Source organism: Chelon labrosus (assembly GCF_963514085.1).
Source record: "Chelon labrosus genome assembly, chromosome: 21".
Taxonomy (NCBI): Eukaryota; Metazoa; Chordata; class Actinopteri; order Mugiliformes; family Mugilidae; genus Chelon; species Chelon labrosus.
Genome location: NC_140354.1, coordinates 22,850,888 through 22,871,531, shown reverse-complemented (window position 1 = coordinate 22,871,531; position 20,644 = coordinate 22,850,888). Strand labels below are relative to the sequence as shown.

The following is a 20,644-nucleotide window of genomic DNA, read 5'->3' as shown; positions in this document are numbered from 1 at the left end:
CTACTGACCTCTGACCTGGATGATGTCATCTCTGGTGGCTTGTTTACCTGTAATTTGCTGCTGCTAGTTTTTTGCAACACGGCTGAATATTTTTCCGATTCTGAGGTTGTGGACGACGACTTTGTTTATGATGGACATCCTTACCGTTTTGAGCCAGAGTATACAGATGAGGAGGAGGCAGAGAGAGGAACAGCTGGCCAAAGAACAACAAACCGCTGCACGTCCGCGAATAGATAACAGGTAACTCCGGACTCAGCGGGGAATAGCACTAGCGTATCATAACAAAATATTGGTGAAATCGACGAGTTTCGCGGCAGATAATGTGTTATTTAGAGGCTGCGTTTCGGTGCCCCAGTCACTCCCACTATATGGATATACGTGGATCTAAATATCTGACGAACGACTCCAAACAACACCAAAGTTATATGGGTGATTAAACAATCAAATTTTATGCCAGAAATAAGGTCCAGGTTGTAAAAAACACTATTTCCCCTTTAAAGTGGCATCCCATCACTTGTGTAATGTGGTAAAATTAATTCATGCTGAAAAACTGGTTCATGCATGTGTCACCTCTGGACTGGAATCATCAGGTCTGATCCAAGTAGCTCTCTAAAAAGCCTCCAGCTCATTCAATATGCAGCAGCAAAAGCCCTGAATTAGCCAGAGAAATCAAATTACTCCAATTTTTTTTCTACTTCACTGGCTCCCTGTAAAATTCACAATTAAGAAAATCCTTCTCCTAACACACAAGGCCCTTAAAGGCCTGGCTCCGTCATCTATTAGTAGAACACTTTTCTCTGTGCAGTGCAGGCTTACTTATGGTTCCTAGAGTTTGTAAAGTAGAACGGTAGATCCCAGGTTGGGTTCAGGAGTCAGACACCCTCTGTACTTTTTTGGTTAGGATTCAAACTTTTTGATAAAACTTACAGTTAGGTTTTAATATAAATGTGTCTCCACATGCGTCCCCAGCCAGCACTTGAGATCTGATCTCAGTGTGTGTGTCTGTAAATAAGCAGCGCCATCATGTGGTCAGTAGAATATTGTACCAGCTGCTGTCTCTAATGGATCTCTACCTACCGCTGGATCAGAACCATCAACAGCTGCTTGGTGACTTGGAGACATGATCCAGATTTTGGAACAAGATGGAAAGACTCACACAATTAAATTCACACGTTTCTGCTATCAGCTTTTATAGTTCTAACATCTTCTTGGATTCTCTGACGTCTCTCGTGGACGTCGCTATCTTTTTTCCCCTGCCAGCACGAGAATGATGAGGCCAAGACTTGGATCTGAGAGCGGGCCGGCGCTCTTCAGGTTCACTTAGTTCATGGCGACTGCTGTCGACAGTTTGGATTATGAGGATCTGCTTTTCGGCAGGAAGCTCTGGAGAATGCAGAGCAGCGGATCAAATCCATGTGGGAATCTGCGACACCCGACACCAGAGCTAACGCCGACGGCCTGCCACCGACTCACACGCTTTTCATCTCCATTCTTAGCGCAGGCTAACGTATAGACGAGGGGTTCATCTCCATTAGCCGCCTGAAGGTTGCCTGTTTGCTTGTGCACGTTGCCACTTTCTTCATCGCTGAGATTGTGCTAAGTCTCCGTGAATGTGTGCTTATGCGACGGCAGGGTGCGATACAGTGTTTGCACCTTTCCTCCTCAAGGCGTCTCGTATTCTGGATGATCTGTGCGCTTCCTGGCTTCTGCAGCGTCCACGGAGGAATGAGTGAACGGATATGTCTTCAGGGCTCTGGTGCCAAAATGAAACTCACTCCTGCTCTGAGGATAGAGCCACCTCAGTCAACTCCTGGTTTATTAATCAGATTACTTAACCGAGCAGGCTGGCCTTGATGAAAGGGGACAGCGTATTCTGAACAGATACTGTACGCAGGAATAAGTTGCACAGCTATAATTAAACAGCAGGCGGAGAGATTTTATATTTGGGTGCATGAGTTTGAGACAGAATCAGAGTCGTCCGTTTTAAGGCAGAGCTACAACTCTGAAGGTGTGAAGGGGATTGGAGTTCGTTCCTCAGGGTCATTTCAGGCGCCCAACATTTTGCCCATGGATGGTGCTGTCCTGCTTTCGGATCCTGAGCCGTGTCAGGAGGAGTTGGGGGATTTACTGCCCTCCTAAAAGTTACGATGCATGAGGCCATGCACCTTGGAAGCCCTTTGGGATTCCTGTTACAAGAAGGCCACCCCACCCCGCTCCCCACGAGCAATGCTGTCACATGATCGATACCTACAGTGGCTATAGTGTGGTAGGTAAGGGAGGGGGCACGGCTGCACACATATAGATGAGTCCAGCAGGTTCAGTCCTCTGTCCACTCTTTCTTTTGGCTGCACGTATCCCATTGGTGTCGCCGCCACGTAACCCGATCCGGCCCCTCCTGGATCTAGAGCATGGCTCCCGAGCTGCCATTGGCCGTTGTGCTAAAATTAGCATATTGACCCCTGTGAAATGCATTCTGGGAATATCCTGTCTTTGACTTGGCCTTATGGAGCCAGCCTGGTCTTCAGGGGCAGCAGTGAGGTCATAGAGCAGACCTCATCTTCCCTCTGTCTGCAGAGAAGTTATTAGACATCGTCCTAAATATATATTTATGTCGTTATACTGTATCCGCATGTTACTGTGATCTTTTTAGGTTCAGTAATTTATTTCTGTAGCATTTACTGTAATAAAGCTGCATTTGTGGAAGCAGCAGTATTATAGCACAAGTAGATGTTTCAGTCTGTGATGTATTTAAAGCATCAAATAGTTCTTCTGTAAAAACTTGAGTCAAGTTGGTCAGCATCTCTTTTACCTTCACAGAAGGAAAACAGGGAATGGACACGATAAACTGAGATGTGATGTTTTTAGTCGACAGGATGAGATGAGATGAGACACAAGACAATACAAGACATGATACGATACGATGATAAGATTTTATTGATCCCTCAGAGCAAATGTAGTGACTGAACTAAAGAACTTAAACTGACTGATTTCCACTCGTCTATTCATTCTCTATTTTATTCACTCTATTGCCAGTTTAAATATCAAACTATGACCCCAATTCAGTGTCAAGCCAACGCACCAAAAAATACTTTAAAATCTGCTTTATGGACATAAAGTCATTCACCTGACGGATGGTATTTAAAGAGCCGTTGGTTGAAAGGTCATTAATAAGAACCTGATACGACATGTCGCTTCACCACATGATACAATAAGAGACGAGGAGACGAAACAAGATACGACATGATATGATATGATATGATACGCTACTACACGACGTGATGCAGTGTGATACGAAGTGATAAGAAGCGATATGATACACACAACGCGGCAAGATACTCTACTTACCCGACAAGATGCTATACCTTATCATGCCATTATATAAGATACGATACGATATTATACAATACAAGATATAATAAAATCAGATGTGATGCAATACGATACAATGTAAAATAAAATAAAATCACATATGATACATTACGATGCGATACAATACGATACGATACGATACGATACGGTACGATGTGATACAAAACGATACGATACAAGATAAAATATCAGATCAGATATGATGCGATAACATACTATATGATATAATGCAATATGATACGATACGATGTAAAATAAAATAAAATCAGATATGATACGTTACGATACAATACAATACGTTACGATACGATACGATACGATACGATATGTATATCGTATATTGTATACGATGTGATACAATGCAAAATAAAATAAAATCAGATGTGATACAAGATAAAATATCAGATCAGATATGATGCGATAACATACAATATGATACAATACGATGCGATGCGATGCGATGCGATACAAGATAAAATATCTGACCAGATATGCTGCGATAACATATGATATGATACGAAACAATACCAGACAATACGAGACATGATATGACACAATAGGATGCGATGAAAGATAAAATATGATACGATAAGACTCATGGAAAGTTGGCATAATGTACATTTTTTCATAATTGCATTGTTATATAAAGGCTGCAGGCTGTAGGCAGTCTGGGTCATGCTGCTGAGTGAAACTGTGACACTCTATTGTCCTTCATACACTGAGTAAAGGTTACATTCAACAGGTCCACCTGTTTGATGTCCTCCATCTTTAATTGTTTAAGCTCTCACAAATCCAGGACATTAATTCATGGTAATCTGCCGTGGCCTGGACGCTGACCGTTTTCTGACTGAAACGTACACCCTGATTGTGCAATGGGGCATCAAAAAATTAGACACACGTACGCACAATGTTTAACCCCTGACCTCCTTTTCCAAGGATGCAGGCTTCAGCTAAGGTAACTCTATCCTCCCACAAACACTCGGCCAGCCTCTGTGCTGCACCCACTTCCATGTGTGTGTCCCGGACAGCTGCAGCGCCTGTTTACGGCCTCATGCTCGGTTAAATGTCGGCAACAGCGTCCCTCGATGAAGCTTTGTAATATCTCGTCTTTCATATCGGGCAGCAACTGGATTGATTCCAACTGATTCTAAAGCTATAAACCCTCTCCCAGGACAATTTATTCACAGCTTATAGTTTATTGCTACGTGGGACAATATTAGAGTGTTTATGTGGAGAGTCGGGAAGTGGCTGTGTTTAAATTTAAGCCCTTTCTTATGCCAACATTTAGACACGGCCCGTGCTGTTGTATTTGTCTTGGAACAAAAAGAACATTTACACTCTCTGGGAGCAGTTTGCAGAGTTCATTCCCTTCCACAACTAGTCTGCAGCTGTTTTGGCTCATGTCTGTGTGATATCTTAGATATTTATTAATGATTTTAAACTATGTTAACACAGAGCATTTGAGAAGACCTTGTAAGTGTATAAAACAGAACACACACATATAAACAAGGATGTTCTGCGTAAAATATTAACGTCAAATCAAGATTCAAGATGTTTATTGTCACGTGCACTGCAAAATCCTGACTTTGCAAATCTCCCTTTTCCAAATCGGTTAAATTAAAAGCTTAAAACCCGAGTTTAGGAATGCGCTCTGTGCCTTGTGCTGCATAAGTGAGGAGGTGTTGATGGATCTGTTGTGGAGTCTGACGGCCGGAGGGTAGAAGCTGTTTGTGAGTGTTGTTGTCCTTGATTTCACACTCCTGTAGCAACTCCCCGACGGCAGCAGAGTGAAGAGATTGTGTTCTGTCCTCTGTGACGTCTTGTGTTCTCCTGATGACCCCGCTTGGGTAAATGTCCCGTGGTGAAAAAGGAAGGCCGCTCCAGACAAGAACTGTGCAGTTTTCTTTAAATTTAACATTTAACACAGTGTTGAATTAGTGTGAATTAATACACGTGAAAGTATATAAATGGCCTAAAAAAATAATACAAAGTAGGGCGTCTGGGGTAAATCTATTCCTTCCACTTCCTCTAAATTTCATCACATTTAGTTTTTCCTGCTGCTTCATGGAAAAAGTGATTCTTTCCAAAGGTTTCGCTATGCTGGGTTTCGAATCGTCTAATCAAAAGTAATTTTTGTGCCTAATTTGATTTCACATTCTGTATGAACACTGCGCCAGAAATTAATTATTAATGGGCGTGCAGAAAATCTGCGGCGCTGGTCGGCTTCCTGTAAGAAAACATCAGAGGAGGCTGAAAGATTTCTGTACATCTGAACAGGTTATTCACAATATTTCATCCATGATTCCTCTGAAATGAGAGCTTTAGTTTCCCTTGTCCATTTTATGTAGACAGTATTTGCTGGTTTTGCTTCTTGTAGTCCCTTTACCCCTTAGGCCCTTTTATAAATAGTTTTAAGAAGTTGTTTTTGGCTTTCTTTTATAAAACTATTGAAGTAATGCTTAAATTGGATGTGCTTCCGCAAATAACTCATCATTTAAACCAAATATTCCTTTCAGCCTGTTGAAATCACTTAATACCATTTTAGTTAAAAACGTTCAATATGAGGAAAAACCACAACTGGAATTTTTTGTGAAATTTTTGGGATCGTGTTTACTTTTCACCCAAATTTTTAAGTGTAAATTCATCCTATCCTATCCTAATCTAATTTAATCTAATAAAAGTCCCGCTTGTTCAGTCAGTGGTTAATGAATAAGGACCGTCGTTTCTCATGGAAACTATGAGCTCATGACCGGAGGGTTTCTGCAACTTAAGAATCTGGAGGCATGGGAACCACGAGGGCCACGCCACGTATGTGAGGCCAGATGACAGATCGGCTTGTTTGCAGCAGCAAATGGCTCGGTTTACTTTTGGTTTGTCTAATGCGCTCGCTAAACTCTGAGCGCAGACTCTGTAGGTTTGTGAATTCACCGTAACGACACGTTATCTTGTAGTCCACATGTTTCCTGAGAGTAGTTCAACCAAATAAGAAGTTGGAGTTTGGATGTAGCTGCAGAACTGTAGCGCTCCGCTGCTGCAGCATTCTTCGTGGAGGATTACTGCCTCCTGATTTAGATCCAGCTCCTTTTGTCCGCCCACCACGCGTGCCGTAACCAGATACATCTCAACCCCACCGAGTATCTCCCTCTGGGCCTGAGAGGATCCAGACACAGACTTAATTCCTTGCGGTGCTTGTCGTCCAGGGATCCAGGTGTGTTCAAACGCTGCCTGTGAAGAAGAAACCCTGCTCCCGTTGCCACCCCTGGGACCGCATGCGCTCGTAGCAGCACCAGGGCTTCTGAGAAAAAGGCTTGTCAAGCTTTGCAGAGTCTCAGTGGTGACGCTTTCGTAAAATATCTTCCGGCAGCTTTGATGAAATAAAAAAAAGAAGAAGCTGTGACTCTATATAAACAGAATTTAAAATGTACATGTGACTTGTGTTACACTGACCTTTTTAAACAACAGCGCTTGTGAGGATGGCAGCCTGCATTCATAGCATGCTCTGCACAGGACAGGGTGCTTCACAGCTCTTATATTTAGAAGTTAAAGTCACATCCAACCTGCCTCGTACCTACATCACGCAACTCGGCCGGTGTTGAGGAATGCATCGCTGGCTGTTTTGTTAGCATGCATAGCACAGGGGTAAGCCTCTGTGACAGGCAGTCATTCCTGAGAGATGGTTTCTTCTGAAGAGTCTCTGGTGTGAAGCTTCAGGGTCATCGGACGGTTGTTGTCTTTGTACTCTGATGGAAGTTTTTTTTTTTTAAAAAACACAGTAGTCCCGTTCACTTCAAACCCAGTAAATGGGCTAAAAAGCTTCTGTAGACCTGTTTGGTTTTCAATGTGGAGTCTGTCGTGACATTCTGGACGACAGAGTAGATTATAGCATCTAAGATTATGGCGGGAAAACCAAGGAAGGTTTGAGATCCAGGAGTAACACCTCCCATCATACGTCGGTGAGACAGGGGTGGAGAGGGTGAGAACCTTCACCAAGTCACCCCTTTTCATCCCATCCCCTTCGACCCTTTTCATCTCTCTTTCTCGATCTTTTCATCCCATCCCCCTCAACCCCTTTTCAACCCTTTTTATGCCATCACCTTCAAACCTTTTCATCTCTTCCTCTCGACCCTTTTCATCCTATCAACTTTGACCTTTTTGATCGCTTCCCCTCGACCTTTTCATCCCATCCCCCTCGACCCCTTTTATCTCATCAACTTTGACCTTTTTCATCTTTTGCTCTCGACACTTTCCATTCCATCCCCTTGATCCCTTTTCAACCCTTTTCATCCCATCACCATCGAACCTTTTGATCTCTTCCTCTTGCCCTTTTCATCCCATCCCCTCAACACTTTTCATCCCATCCCCCTCGACCCCTTTTTATCTCATCAACTTTGACCTTTTTCATCTCTTGCTCTCGACACTTTCCATTCCATCCCCTTGACCCCTTTTCAACCCTTTTCATCCCATCACCTTCAAACCTTTTCATCTCTTCCTCTTGATCTTTTCATCCCATTAACTCGACCCCTTTTCATCCCATTAACTTTGACCTTTTTGATCTCTTCCCCTCGACCCTTTTCATCCCATCCCTCTCGACCCTTTTCAACCCATCCCCTCAACCCCTTTTCATCCCATTAACTTTGACCTTTTTGGTCTCTTCCCCTCGACCCTTTTCATCCCATCCCCTCAACACATTCCATCCCTTTGACCCCTTTTCAACCCTTTTCATCCCATCAGCTTCTAACCTTTTCATCTCTTCCTCTCGACCCTTTTCACCCCTTTTTCATCCCATCCCCTCAGCCCTTTTCATCCTGTATCCTTCGACCCTTCTTATCCCTCCATCCATTTCTCTCACTACCTGTCGTATTAGCAATAAACGTATTAGCATCAATTAAGTCTTTGTTAGTGAACAGACCTCAGCCATGTTGACTTTCAGATGTTCATTTTTAATCCTCAACTCACAACCGGTGTTTTAGAACCGAAGACTTGAATGAAAGTCAACAGTTGCCCCTGTTTCAGCTTGTTTAGTTTTTTCCTGGATAATCTTGGTGTCACATTCAGATGTTCCCCCTCAAATCTCTGAACTCATTCCTAAACCTGTTTGTCTGCTCTCAGATTACTTAAGGCCAAAAGAATTAAAGAAAGAAAAGATTAATTTCACTGAGGTCAATGGCAATATCTTGATTCTACTAAAAACATCTCATTGATATATCTCCTGACGCTATCTAGAGGTGGCTTTTTCCATTTTCTGTCGCTCTCTGTTTCCCACAGCGTCTTCAACCCTGACTTCTTGATAATTTGACAAATCATAGCAAGCGCCCTAAAGGGCAGGTAGGCATCGGGAGGGGGGTGGGTGGGTGGTGAGGGGGTTAGCCTGACACTATGTATAGCCGTAACGTTAGCGAGACTTTACTCTGGCATGTGTCCAGGCATGGGCTTCCGACAAGCAGACATTTTCCACAAACCGAGGTTCCCATTTCTTGTGAGTGGAGCTGGAGAAGGTGGAAGGAGTATTATGATAGATTAAGGAAACCCCTGCAAGTGTTTGGCGCCATATAGGAGACTCTGACACCTAGCAGCGGCTTAAAAGTCTTTCCTCAAGAGTTTAAATACTTAATAGAAAAAAAATTAGCCTATTTTGCCTATGTTTTCTGTTTAAACACTAAGATATCAGCATGTTTTTAATCTCAGAAACACAACCGGTGTGAGTGGATGCCTTTAAATTGTCGAATTGCATTAAATGAAATGAAACGAGCTGTGAATCACTCCAGACTCCTTGCAAGGTCACACTTGAAGCGTTTGGAGTTGTGTCAAGAAACCAAAACCTGAAGACGGCAGCTCGGCTATTTCTTCTGTTACATTGGCAGCGTCTGTGAAATGCCCAAGTCTTCGTCCAAAGGTTGTGAGAGCCAGTTATAGCCAGCGCGGCCGTGGTCTTACAGCACAGTTCACATGATGAGAATGTGCTTCTCTGCTTTCTGAATAACAAACAGTCAGACGCCAAAAAGTTGTGTTTTTCTTTTGCCGCCCGGTGTCGTAAATAACTGGACGCCGTGTGGCTTTTCATGTCGCAGAGGAGTAAAAACATTTCTGGTCAGGTTGGCACTCACGCAGATGTAACCTCCCCAGAGAGGGTGAATTTTACGGCTGTATCTGGTTATGATGCAAAGGGCAAGCATGAAGTGTCACATGGTGGACCTCGGGGTCAGCGGGGAACATGAGAAGAAGCACAGACATGTTACCTAAAACAAAATCTATTTCTAATGTCGAATATCAACTAAACATCTGACGTAAGAGGACGAATCAACAAAACATGTCTTTGGTTTATTTATGAAGGAAAAAAGGCACACGTGGTTCATAACTGCCATGAAAAAAAGAGGAAATAACGCAAGAATCTTGTGCATTCGAGGTATGTTGTCCCTCTTCTTCAGCTCTGGACCTAATGATAGTTGTTTAGATGTTCACGTGGGAACCTGTTGGTCTCAGGCAGGAGTCAAAGGGAACACTTTGGTTGTCAACATTTTTTATGATCGAGGGGTGGGTGCAGTGTCAGAGGACATGTGACCACACGGCGGGAGGAGCCCCCTTCATTTCTAAGCTGAAGTCACTGGTTGTTAGAGCCTAAAATAAGCACTGCAGAGGGTATATAGGGACCCTCTGCCACTCGCCCCATTAGACTACGGTTCTGTGGTGACGGCAAAGAGACAAATCTGACCCGGGAGAAATGAGCTGCAAGCATCAACGAGAGGAAGAGACTCGGATATGATCGAGTGAAGCGAAGGATTTGAAAGGTGATTATTGTGTGACGGCAGCAGGAGCTGAAACTAAAAACTGAAAGGACTCAAAAAAGGACACAGAGCAAAGGATACTGCTCTTTTATTGGATTGTTCCGTTCCCTTGGATTTCTCTTCTTCCTTCCTCCTGAGCTAAGAGCAAAGAGGGGGACAATTGCCGCGAGGATGAAGTACAACTATCACATACCCGTGTCAACGTACACTCGCAGTTCACAGTACACGCCGGCATACATCACGCCGACACATTACACACCGTCACATTACACACCGGCGGCGTACACGTCCACGTACGCCTCGGCTTCCAAGTACACCCCAACGCAGTACAGCACAAGCTACCACACCCCGTCACATTACACGTCCTCCTACAAAGCCGCATCGACGTACATCCCTTCATACAGCAAAGCATCCCGGTCCAGCACGACCCGCCGCACACAGGCGCAGGAGAAGCCTGCACCCGTGATACCCGTCGTACCCGCAAAGAGAACTGTGCACTTCCCCAACGACATCATCTTCCAGGACATTGTCAGGCGAGGAGATATGGAGCAAATCGGTCGCTTCATGAGGGCGAGGAAGGTTCGCGTGGATACGCTCTTCCACTCAGGTGAGTTTTACCTGCGGGGCCTTCGCGCTCCCAGTCTTTTGAAGTAGTGTTTGGAGGAGAGCGGCGCCGCGACAGGGGGCTCACGCTGGTTTGTGTGCGCTGGTTTGTGTGCGCAGGTATGGCGGCGCTGCACGAAGCCGTGCTGACGGGAAACCTGGAGGTGGTGAAGCTGCTGGTGAAGTACGGAGCCGACGTCCATCAGAGAGACGAGGACGGATGGACGCCCCTTCACATGGCCTGCAGCGATGGCTACCCGGAAATCGCCAGGTAGAAAATGACTTCTAAGAGGTCACAAAGAACAGTAACCTGAATATAGAGCAGTTTTAGAGATTTAGTTTGGATGCCAGGTTTAAAAACATGTTGCAGATGTAAGTTTGAGACGTCCTCAAAAGAGATTTAAAAAGGGGGTATGAATAACTACTTCTCTATTAATGAGTTTTTATCTATATATATCAAACACTTTTGTACATTTTCCAAAAGAGGCAGTGACCTTCTCAGACTAATTACTGCTACGTGACACAGATAGTTTAGCTCTGGACATTGACACTAGGAGAAGAATTACAGTTTAACCTTCAGAATTCACTGAATCGGCACGAAAGTAGTTCATTTTCTGTCCAATCCAAGCAGGAAACGCTAGATAGATGAGAATTTATAATGTCAACAAGAGAAACTTTGGCTGTTTCCTCATTTTAAGCATTGAAAATTAACTGTGCAAATGATTAACTATGACATATTTATACACAGTACTCTGTATTTATGCCATTTTGTTATTTATCTTTTGGCTCAGTTATCTCCTGTCGATGGGGGCCAGCACAGAGGCAGAGAACGAGAGCGGCGAGAAGCCGGCGGACCTGATTGACCCGGACTGTAAAGAGCTGGCCAAGCTGTTTGAGACGGGCTGTGTGTGAATAAAAGGAAAGAAAGAACCAGAGAGAACTCAAGAACAAGAACCGCTCGGAGAGAGAAACCAAACGAACGTCAGGGCGCGGGAGAACATTTCCAACTCAGCTCACAGAAAAGCGACATTCTGTTTGTTAGTTTCTAAAGTGAAAGGTTATTTTGAGATACTCCATTAAGATTTGTTTTGTTTTTTTAGTTTTTTTTCCTGGTGGTCGTTTTATTTTATTAAATTTGACTTTGTTTTGTGCATTTATATATCGATCAAACCACCAGTGTCAGTCTTTTCATTCATGAGGATTTCTGTTTTATCAGCTGTGTCGTCACTTTTTATGGTTGCACTCTGCAAAATGTACGTTTTCCAAAAATGTGGTCACATGTGGAAGTTATAATACAGGATTTAGTTTTTGTATAGGAAGGGTTGTGTTTCCTTACTGCTGGGCAGAAAGAGGATCATCCAAATTAATAAGTAACACTTTATTAATAACCAGTCCTTTTTAAAAAAACATGTTGCACAATCTCTTTGTCCCGCTGCCGTGTTTCCCTCATGTGTTATCTTCTTGTTTTCTGTAGTAAAAATGCAAATGTCAGCGATGAAAGTCTTATCATTTTCTGTTTGCTAATTATTTTTGTACATTTTCATAAATAAAGAAAAAACTTTTGTAAAGATGACACGAGTCGTTGTGTGGTCTGTTTAATAGGATTAAAACTATGCGACGAGAACCAGAGATCAGTTAAACCAGCAGCACTTAAACTGACGCTTGTCAGCCAGTTTAAAGCCCTGAGGACAACATTACCCAGAAAGCCCTCAACTTGCTTTAAAATTACAACAGTCGATGGATAAAATAGATACTGATGGCATGTCAATATGAATGGAAGTATAGTAGCAGCAATGTAAATATAATATCTAACTGTTCTTTGCACTAGTTTTAATACAGACTATGTATATATAATATTTTTCTGCACCTTAATATTTCTTACTTATATTACCTTTATTTTTTTCTATGCTTGTGACATGTAGCTGCTACAAGAGATGCTGCCAAATGACATTTCATTGTATTCTTTTACAATGACACTAAAGCTTATCCTTCTGTTTCTGTATACACATAATATATATTTAATAAAAGTATGAGGTGTTCCCGTCCTTTAATTAAGCTTTTTTTCCTTCTTCTTCTTCTTCAAAATCAGAATCAGAAAAGACTTAATTGCCAAGTATGTTTTCACAAACAAGGAATTTGCCTTAATATAAATAATAAATAAAATACAAATAAATACAAATAAAATACAAATAAAATAAAATAATTCTTCTTCTTCTGTTGTTATTATTATTATTATTATTATTATTATTATTATTATTATTATTATCATCATCATCCGGAAGTCCTTTCGCTTTTTACTTCCGCATCTTTTACCGGAAGTGATTGGTTGGCATTGGCAACGTTTTAGCCAGGTCTAACGGCGTACAGTCTCTGAATAAAGACATCGAAAGGAGCGATTATACAAAGGTTTGTTAAATATATTAACAACCAGTAACTGGGGGGCTTGTAAGTGCAAATTAAGGCGCTAAGATCTTTATAGTTAACACGTTTTTTTAACAGTAGCGCCAATTAAATATTAGCCGTTGCGAGCTAACGCTAAGACAAATCACCAGCTAGCTAGCTAGCTACGTAGCTAAAGTTAGCTAGCTGGAATTATTGTGTCAGGAAATCATATAGTTAGCGGCCTCCTAGCACGTAGCTGTACGGTGTCGTTAATCCCCAAACGCGTAAGGTGTTTTATAAATTACATTTCATGAGAGTTGGTTGTCATTTCATAGAGTTTGTCTGTGTAGCCTCCAGCTAGCATTACTGGAGTCAAAACGTAAACAAAAGCTTCTTGTTTAGCTAACGTCAGCGTTTGTTTCTTAGCATACTTTAGCTTTAGAGGAAGTAGTTTACCGCAGCAACGTTGATTCATTTATTTGTTAGCATTTTCACCAACGTTTCCTGATCTCATCAGATGATATAGTTTATTAAATTGACTTGTAAGCAGCTTGTTAGCAAGTGTTACCACTGGCTGCCTTTAATAGGTAGCATAGACTTAGCTGTACGTGTGTGTAATGGTGTAACTTATTAGATCGCGTGCAAACGTTTACTGTTGTGTTGCGCTTGTTGTTTGCCAGAATTCATCTGAGGATTTGTGAACCTCTGTACCTGTCAGATCCACTCACCACAGAGGAGCGAGGAGTGAGTACAGACTGCAAACAGAATGACCAGGTATGAAAACAGGCACGCACAGGTTCTAATAGTGATCATCAAGCAGACTCCCAGGACGACACATAATGTGTTTAACGCTGATTAACATCCATTTATGGTGTCTGTTATGCTGCTAATTCTCTGTTTTTTTCATGTTTCTTGTGAAGCTCATCTGCTCCCAGGATTGTAAATAGTTACAAGCGGACTTCAAGCCCCCGATCCCCGACTAACAGTGGGGATCTGTTCACCCCAGCACATGAGGAAAATGTGCGCTTTATAAATGACAGTGAGTACGACGTCTAGCTCTGATGTGTTGGATTTACTCTAGGGCTAATCTTAGGTTTGAATAATAAACCTGAATAGCGATGATGAACAAACAGTTTTGGTTTGTTCCTGTAGGCTACTGACTTGGATGTTTAATGTTTGAATCTCAGACAGTTCTTTTATATTTCTACAAATATTTGACCTCAGTACATAAATGAGCGATTCATATTTTCCCGTTCCATAACTGCAAGCGTAAAAGTAAAAAAAATAAAAGCTCAGCAGCCGTACAGCAATGTGCAGCATGTAAACACAATCCTGGTCGTTTCTTTTATCTAAATACTTAACTGGGAACATGCAGTAGAATTAATTTCACCCAGATGATATGTTCATCCCGAACATATCATGAGATAAACAGTTTATAGAGCAAGAAAACAGGTTGTTTGTCTCTTTAAACGTGTGGGAGCGTTGCAGCATTTTTGCCATTTTCAAGTCAGTCAACTAACCTATCTCTCAGTATTTGCTCTCTCAGTGATTACAAAGTCAGTGTAACCTTTTTCTGATGTGGATTTAGTGATGAGATTAAGTCACCAGAAGTTATTTGTGTATCTTCGTCCCCATTTAGACCTTGTAGTAGCATCTGCTCTGGGCGATTTGATCGCAAATGTCCAGCTCAAAGTACACGTGGCTCAGAAGCTCATTTAAGAAGAAATAGCCGTTATACATCAACATCATCACATCGATAATGCCAGTACAGAATCACGGATAGTTTGTTCAATAATTTCACCTGTCAATACTTTTTTTAGATTAATTTATAATTTAGTTTGTCAACAGCTACTACTGTTCCTAATAAAACAAATGTCGTCTTCATTCCTCCACAGCCTGGCAGTGTGTGCTCAGAGACATCAGATCAACACAAAACAGTGAACGGAATGACCGTGGACCACAGGAGTATGTGGAGAAGAACCCAAACCCTAACCTACATTGTGAGTTGTCTAAATATTTAATCATGAGGTCACACTAAAGGAAGACATCAGTTAAGCACAATACAACTAACGACTTCTTTCTCTTCTCGCAGCTTTCACACCAGTCGACCTGAGTGACCTCAAAAAACGCAACACACAGGACTCCAAGAAGTCCTAGTCTTTCTCACGATGATCCCGTCGCTTTTTTCCAACCATTATTCTCAAGAACTTTTCCTCCATCGGCCCTGCATCAGCCAGAAAGTTAGCCCCGTCGGCCGGCCGAATACGCTGAAAACTAAATTTCTAAACTCTGGAGCACATCGATTGCCATCCTTTTCTTTACCCTTTTACTGCTGACAAAGAAGAAAAGATCTGGGATTTCAGGGAGCACAAATTCTTCCCCACTCTGGGTTCATGTTTTTTCAAGTCAAAAAAATAATCTACACGTACATTCTCTATGTGGACGGGTCTGATGAAAATCGTTCATCAAAATTTGCTGACATCTCATGCTGAGGTGCAAACTGTTGCTCCGCAGGACACAAAAGACTGCAGTCTTAAATCCAATACTACTACTTATATGACTTTGGAGGAAAACACGTTAAGGGCTGACTCATTTTTTTGTTGTTGTTTTGTTTGTTTTTGAGAAGATAGATTGATTCAATTGTAGAAGTAGTCGAACGGTCACATTGAATGGGCAGGTTTTGGAAGCCAAAATACAAATGTAGAAGGCCAACATTTTTATTATACGTTTTCTTGCCCTTGGATGGACTTTATTAAGTATAGGCCTCCCCAAATACGCTTCCCTTGGTTAACTCCCTTACCCCTAAGCCTTGAAACAAAATGTTGAATAAAAGGATTTTACAGTACTCCTGCTTGTTTTCATCCTACATGCTGAAAATATTTGGAGCAGCTTGAATTTTGTTGTGTTTTCACCACGTCACCACATCACTGAATGAAACTACATGAATTGTTTTCTACAAAGAATAACTTTGCACTGAAATGAATGGGAATGGAGGAAGATGTGTTTTTTTTTTTTGCAGACAAATATTTGAGAGAAGCGTTATTTCCTGGTTATTCTGATTTTAGAAATTCAAATCATTTTTAATTATAATGTAAATCATTTGCTCCGTAACCGCAATTTCTTAAGTCAACACTTCATTTAAACCATTGAACAGTAATGAGCAAATATATTTAGAATAATTTTGAAAGATATTTATTGTAATTATCAGAATAGTTGTAAATTAATTATATTGTGTTAGCTTTATCCAGATTTAATCTACTGAGTTAAACAAACTGATTATAGGTGTTTGTTGTTGCTGATAATACCGGAAGTGTGCGTCACCTGGAGTTTTGGGCGTGCGTACTACGCGATGACGTTGGTTTACGTGCAGCACGTAACGAACCAGTGCGTGTATATACAGCAGGCGGCAGCTCATTGTGTTTTGTCTTCGACGCAAGGAGCGTTGAATTTTTTTGTGAGAGGGACCAAGAAAGTCTAGGGTGTATTTTTTTTTTTATTATTTCGTTGGCAGTTTAGCGGTATTGGGGCGGCATAATGACCGATAAAATGGATATGTCTCTAGACGACATTATCAAACAGAACAGGCAGCAGAGAGGCGGAGGCCGAGGTGGAAGAGGTCGAGGCCGCGGAGGCTCAGGCGGCGGCCGCGGAGGAGGCCCCGGGCGTCTCGGAGCCGGCGGCGGAGGAGGAGGATTTGGAGGCCGAGGCGGCGGATCCGGCCCCATGAGGAACCGACAGAACCTGAGCCGCGCTAGAGGCAGACCAACGCCTTACAGCAGGGTATGAGAAAGTTAAGAGGAATTGGCTGAGAAAAGGAAAAGCCTTCTGCAGAGCTGAAAGTGCCCGGGTAGCGTCCTTCTGTTCTCCGAGTAGGCTTGCTAGCTAATCCTCTAGCCAGCTTGCTAGTCGAGCGAGTAAAATGATTGCTAACCGCCGAGTTTTCCCTCGGAGGAGAGCTCTGTATTGTGCGGCTAAGCATTAATGGAAGTTGTATACATAAATGTGTCCCTTCTCCCTCAACCTATATGTGTTACATATTTTTTTTTAACCAAGAAGAAGCACAACGCGAACGTGTTAGCCATGTCGGCTAACTAGCCACAGTTGGATCGAGAAGGCCTCGGCGGCGCCATTTTGAATCCAGCGCCTTAAATTAGAGCTAGTCCTCTACGGTCGAAAATGGTGCCAAATTGATGGAGAAAGGAAGCCGCTTTGTCCAAATTGTTTTTTTCACCTCTTTTGGGAGCTTGGTTTCCACCCCGAGTTCCGGTGAGGCGACCCGGCGACGGCGGCCTATTGTTCGGGAGTGGTCGGCCGCGGCTTCTCAACAACGAGGGCCCGGTTTGGTGGCTTTTTCAAAACCAGCGTGGCTGTTGCTTGTGGATGGATCAGTGGACTTTTAAAAAAAAACCACCGGGTAGTTCTTTTTTCTCCCCCCCTCATATAATCGTCACTCAAGTGTGAACGAATCTCTAGTCGAATACAAAACAGAGCTCCATTCAAAATGGCGTGGCCTCAAAATGGACGTTCACAACATCCACGCTCACGCAGAGGGATAGCTGGCCCCCCTTCTCTATTTCTAGTTTCTCCATTCACAACATCTTATGGACACTTCATGGCAGCACGTTTCCTGGCTCGATAAAGAACTTTTGGAAAAACACGGTGCGACACTGGAGGCAACGCTGCTTCGGATGGCGACCCCCAACCTGCCCCCCCTGTCGTGTACCGGAGGATCAGATCTGGAGGCGCAGATGGCAAGAGAACAGTGGGCAAATGTGGTAGCTAGCCTGGGGCTGGGATTGGGATCTTAAATTTGCTTTACTTAAATAGATGTAATAAAATATATCCACAGTGAGTGTGTTTGTGTATATAGAGGTGATACACAACACATCCCATTGCTTTTCATAGATTGTCTTGTGTATGTCCTTCTGTCTGAATGGATTCACCTGCTTGTAGTGATGGGGTGGGCAGGGAACGTTTTGGAGGGACCCTCTTGGGAGGGGAGCTGAGCAGAGCACCCTGGCCATGTTGGAAGTGGAACCCCCTGCTTGCCCCAACACCCAGCCGTGTGGACTCTGTGATTGACAGAGGCAAGGGGGATCCTGAAGTCAGCAGGTGCGTTCTCTTTCGTCTGTTGCAGCCTAAACAGCTTCCCGACAAGTGGCAGCACGACATGTTCGACAACGGCTTCAGCGGCTTCAATGGCGCCGCTGGAGGTGGCGGCGGAGGCGGCGGCGTGGAAACTGGAGGGAAACTCCTCGTCTCCAATCTCGACTTTGGGGTCTCAGACGCAGACATCCAGGTACTTGGATTTGTGTTGTTTACGTATGTATTTGTAGTGGAAGCTTCATTTTTTTGGGTGCTAAACGGCGCTGTATTTTCTTCCCCCAGGAGCTTTTTGCTGAATTTGGAACTCTGAAGAAGGCTGCGGTTCACTACGATCGGTCGGGGAGAAGCTTGGGAACGGCGGATGTCCACTTCGAAAGGAGAGCAGATGCGCTTAAGGCCATGAAACAGTACAACGGCATCCCTCTTGATGGTATGGCTCAGATCCAAATCACACCGTCCTTTCTCTTGTTTCATTCCTGCCCAAGTTGAGATGTTCACCGTGTCTTGTTTTTCCAGGGCGGCCCATGAACATACAGCTCGTCACATCACAGATCGACACACAGAGGCGACCCATGCAGGGGTGGGTGAATGTTTGTCTTTAATACGACTTCAAACCATCATTGTCACCATATTTGATGACTTATTTCTATGAATTCCCCCCCCCTCAGTCTGAACAGAGGCGGTGGCGGAGGCATGAACAGAAGTCGTGGTGGCGGCGGAGGCTTCAGCGGCACACAGAGAGGCAGAGGAGGCCGAGGTGCAGGCGGCGGTGGCGGCAGAGGTAGAGGACGGGGCGGTCGTGGCGGCGCCAGCAAGAAGCCGCTGTCAGCAGAGGAGCTTGACGCTCAGTTAGACGCCTACAATGCCAGGGTACGCTCAGCTGTCCGAGTATCACCTGTCCTCAGTTGACCTCTCATGTTTTAGCAGCTGTCTGACGTCGCTCTCTTTTGTTGTTTCAGATGGACACCAGCTAAAGAACCCGTCTACTCTGACATGTCGCCCCCCTCTCCCGCCCCCCAGTGTCTGCGCAGAAGAGCGATTGTGACAAATGTGCAGAATATTTTACACTTGGTCGTGTTCCGATGTGAAATTATTGTTTCAACCTCTTCTTTTAAATGCTCCAAAGTGTTTTTTACCGGTATTTTTTCCCCCTTTTTTTCTGAAGAAAATGGTTTTGTCTGTAGGTTCATGAATTGGGGAATCCCCCCCCTCCCCCCCCCCAGTCCATCCCTCTCTTCCCTGTAGTTAAAGAAACCTGTAATAAAAACCTGCAGTGCATATTAACCACAACAACTGACTCCTTGTTTGTTTGCATGTTTTATTACAAAGCTACATCTGTCATTTAATAGTTTCAGTCTGAGTACAAGTTTACTGGAGGAAGCTTTCCTGCATTACCACAGCACAGCCACTAGATGTCGTTCTTTAACTTAAACTGGGGCTGATATTACTTTATCTTATATCTTTTCTTTTGCCCTCAGGGGTTTTGAATTTCACACTCGTCACTATTTCTGACATGCGTTACTCATGCATTCTGTAATCATTGCTGGTTAAAATCATATTTAGTTGAGCGGGTTGTTCTGCTCATGTAATGCGGAGCTAAAACTGTGGTGGATGTGTGAAGATCTCTAGAGTGAAGAGCCAAACCATTAAAGGAAACATTTTCTGCATGCCCACGCGTGCTGCAGCCTATCTCTTTTTTTCCCGGAAGTTTTCAGGCTGTCAAGTTTTAAAACCTGTTCACGTGTTCACTTCCGGTTCAGATTTTCACAACTAAAGTGAAAGTTTTTTTTTTTTTTTTAAACCTTTGAACGTGTAAAGTTTTTTTTTTTTTTTTTTTTTTTTTACTGTGGTGTTAGTTTAAGATGGGAGGAAGTAAGCTGACATTATATACCGTACATAAATGCGCTGATGGATTCCTCAGATTACTTCAATATACAAATAATTTTCAAGTTAAGGTTCTGTGTTCAGACAGTAAATGCTGCAATATAAAATGGAAATGTCATTTATTGCGTTATACACAGCCTGGCCCAAAGAAAAGTCATCACCTGGGATTTAACTAAGCAAATAGATACGAGCCTCCTGTTGGATAATTACTGCATGGTGCATGATTATCTTTCAGCCGACAACAAGTTATTTAAGCCCAACTGACGCAATGAGTAGCTTCTCATTTATTCAACAACCATGTCTAAAGACACGTCCTGTGGTCGTCTGTTTGAGAAGGGTCAAATCATTGGCATGCATCAAGCAGAGAAAACATCTAAGGAGATTGTAGAAACTACTAAAACTGGGTTAAGAACTGTCCAAGGCATTATTAAAAACTGGAAGGATAGTGGAGAAGCATCAGGGTAAGAAGAGAGGCAGATGAAGTGATGCACCCATCATGCCTAGTGTCTACTGTACAA

The 20,644-nt window shown here is 43.1% G+C and overlaps 3 protein-coding genes across 3 annotated transcripts; all 3 read left to right on the top strand.

Annotated features, from left to right (window-relative positions):
* Nucleotides 1–10,322: 10,322 nt before the first annotated feature.
* On the top strand, nucleotides 10,323–11,666 carry ppp1r27a (protein phosphatase 1, regulatory subunit 27a; the record flags this gene model as incomplete). The annotated part of the gene is made up of 3 exons (XM_084570817.1): nucleotides 10,323–10,758; nucleotides 10,875–11,025; nucleotides 11,546–11,666. The coding sequence occupies 3 exons, from the start codon at nucleotides 10,323–10,325 to the stop codon at nucleotides 11,664–11,666; spliced, it is 708 nt and encodes a 235-aa protein (XP_084426943.1).
* A 1,418-nt stretch (nucleotides 11,667–13,084) lies between these two features.
* mcrip1 (MAPK regulated corepressor interacting protein 1) lies at nucleotides 13,085–15,981 on the top strand. The gene is made up of 5 exons (XM_084570099.1): nucleotides 13,085–13,160; nucleotides 13,817–13,910; nucleotides 14,057–14,175; nucleotides 15,032–15,136; nucleotides 15,229–15,981. The coding sequence occupies exons 2-5, from the start codon at nucleotides 13,903–13,905 to the stop codon at nucleotides 15,291–15,293; spliced, it is 297 nt and encodes a 98-aa protein (XP_084426225.1). The 5' UTR covers nucleotides 13,085–13,160; nucleotides 13,817–13,902; the 3' UTR covers nucleotides 15,294–15,981.
* Nucleotides 15,982–16,542: 561 nt separating this feature from the next.
* alyref (Aly/REF export factor) lies at nucleotides 16,543–19,551 on the top strand. Its single transcript, XM_084570795.1, has 6 exons — nucleotides 16,543–16,916; nucleotides 18,274–18,435; nucleotides 18,525–18,672; nucleotides 18,759–18,822; nucleotides 18,911–19,112; nucleotides 19,202–19,551. Exons 1-6 carry the CDS (start codon nucleotides 16,671–16,673, stop codon nucleotides 19,214–19,216), a joined length of 837 nt encoding a protein of 278 aa, XP_084426921.1. The 5' UTR covers nucleotides 16,543–16,670; the 3' UTR covers nucleotides 19,217–19,551.
* Nucleotides 19,552–20,644: the final 1,093 nt, after the last annotated feature.

What these genes read in the sequence shown, in the direction of transcription:
- alyref (XM_084570795.1), top strand. Translation starts at nt 16,671, where the DNA reads ATGACCGATAAAATGGATATGTCTCTAGACGACATTATCAAACAGAAC. An exon ending in TCTCAGACGCAGACATCCAG is followed by an intron (nt 18,436 to 18,524) that starts GTACTTGGATTT and finishes TTCTTCCCCCAG; the next exon opens with GAGCTTTTTGCTGAATTTGG. An exon ending in CAGAGGCGACCCATGCAGGG is followed by an intron (nt 18,823 to 18,910) that starts GTGGGTGAATGT and finishes CCCCCCCCTCAG; the next exon opens with TCTGAACAGAGGCGGTGGCG.
- mcrip1 (XM_084570099.1), top strand. An exon ending in TGTGCGCTTTATAAATGACA is followed by an intron (nt 14,176 to 15,031) that starts GTGAGTACGACG and finishes ATTCCTCCACAG; the next exon opens with CCTGGCAGTGTGTGCTCAGA. An exon ending in CCCAAACCCTAACCTACATT is followed by an intron (nt 15,137 to 15,228) that starts GTGAGTTGTCTA and finishes CTCTTCTCGCAG; the next exon opens with CTTTCACACCAGTCGACCTG.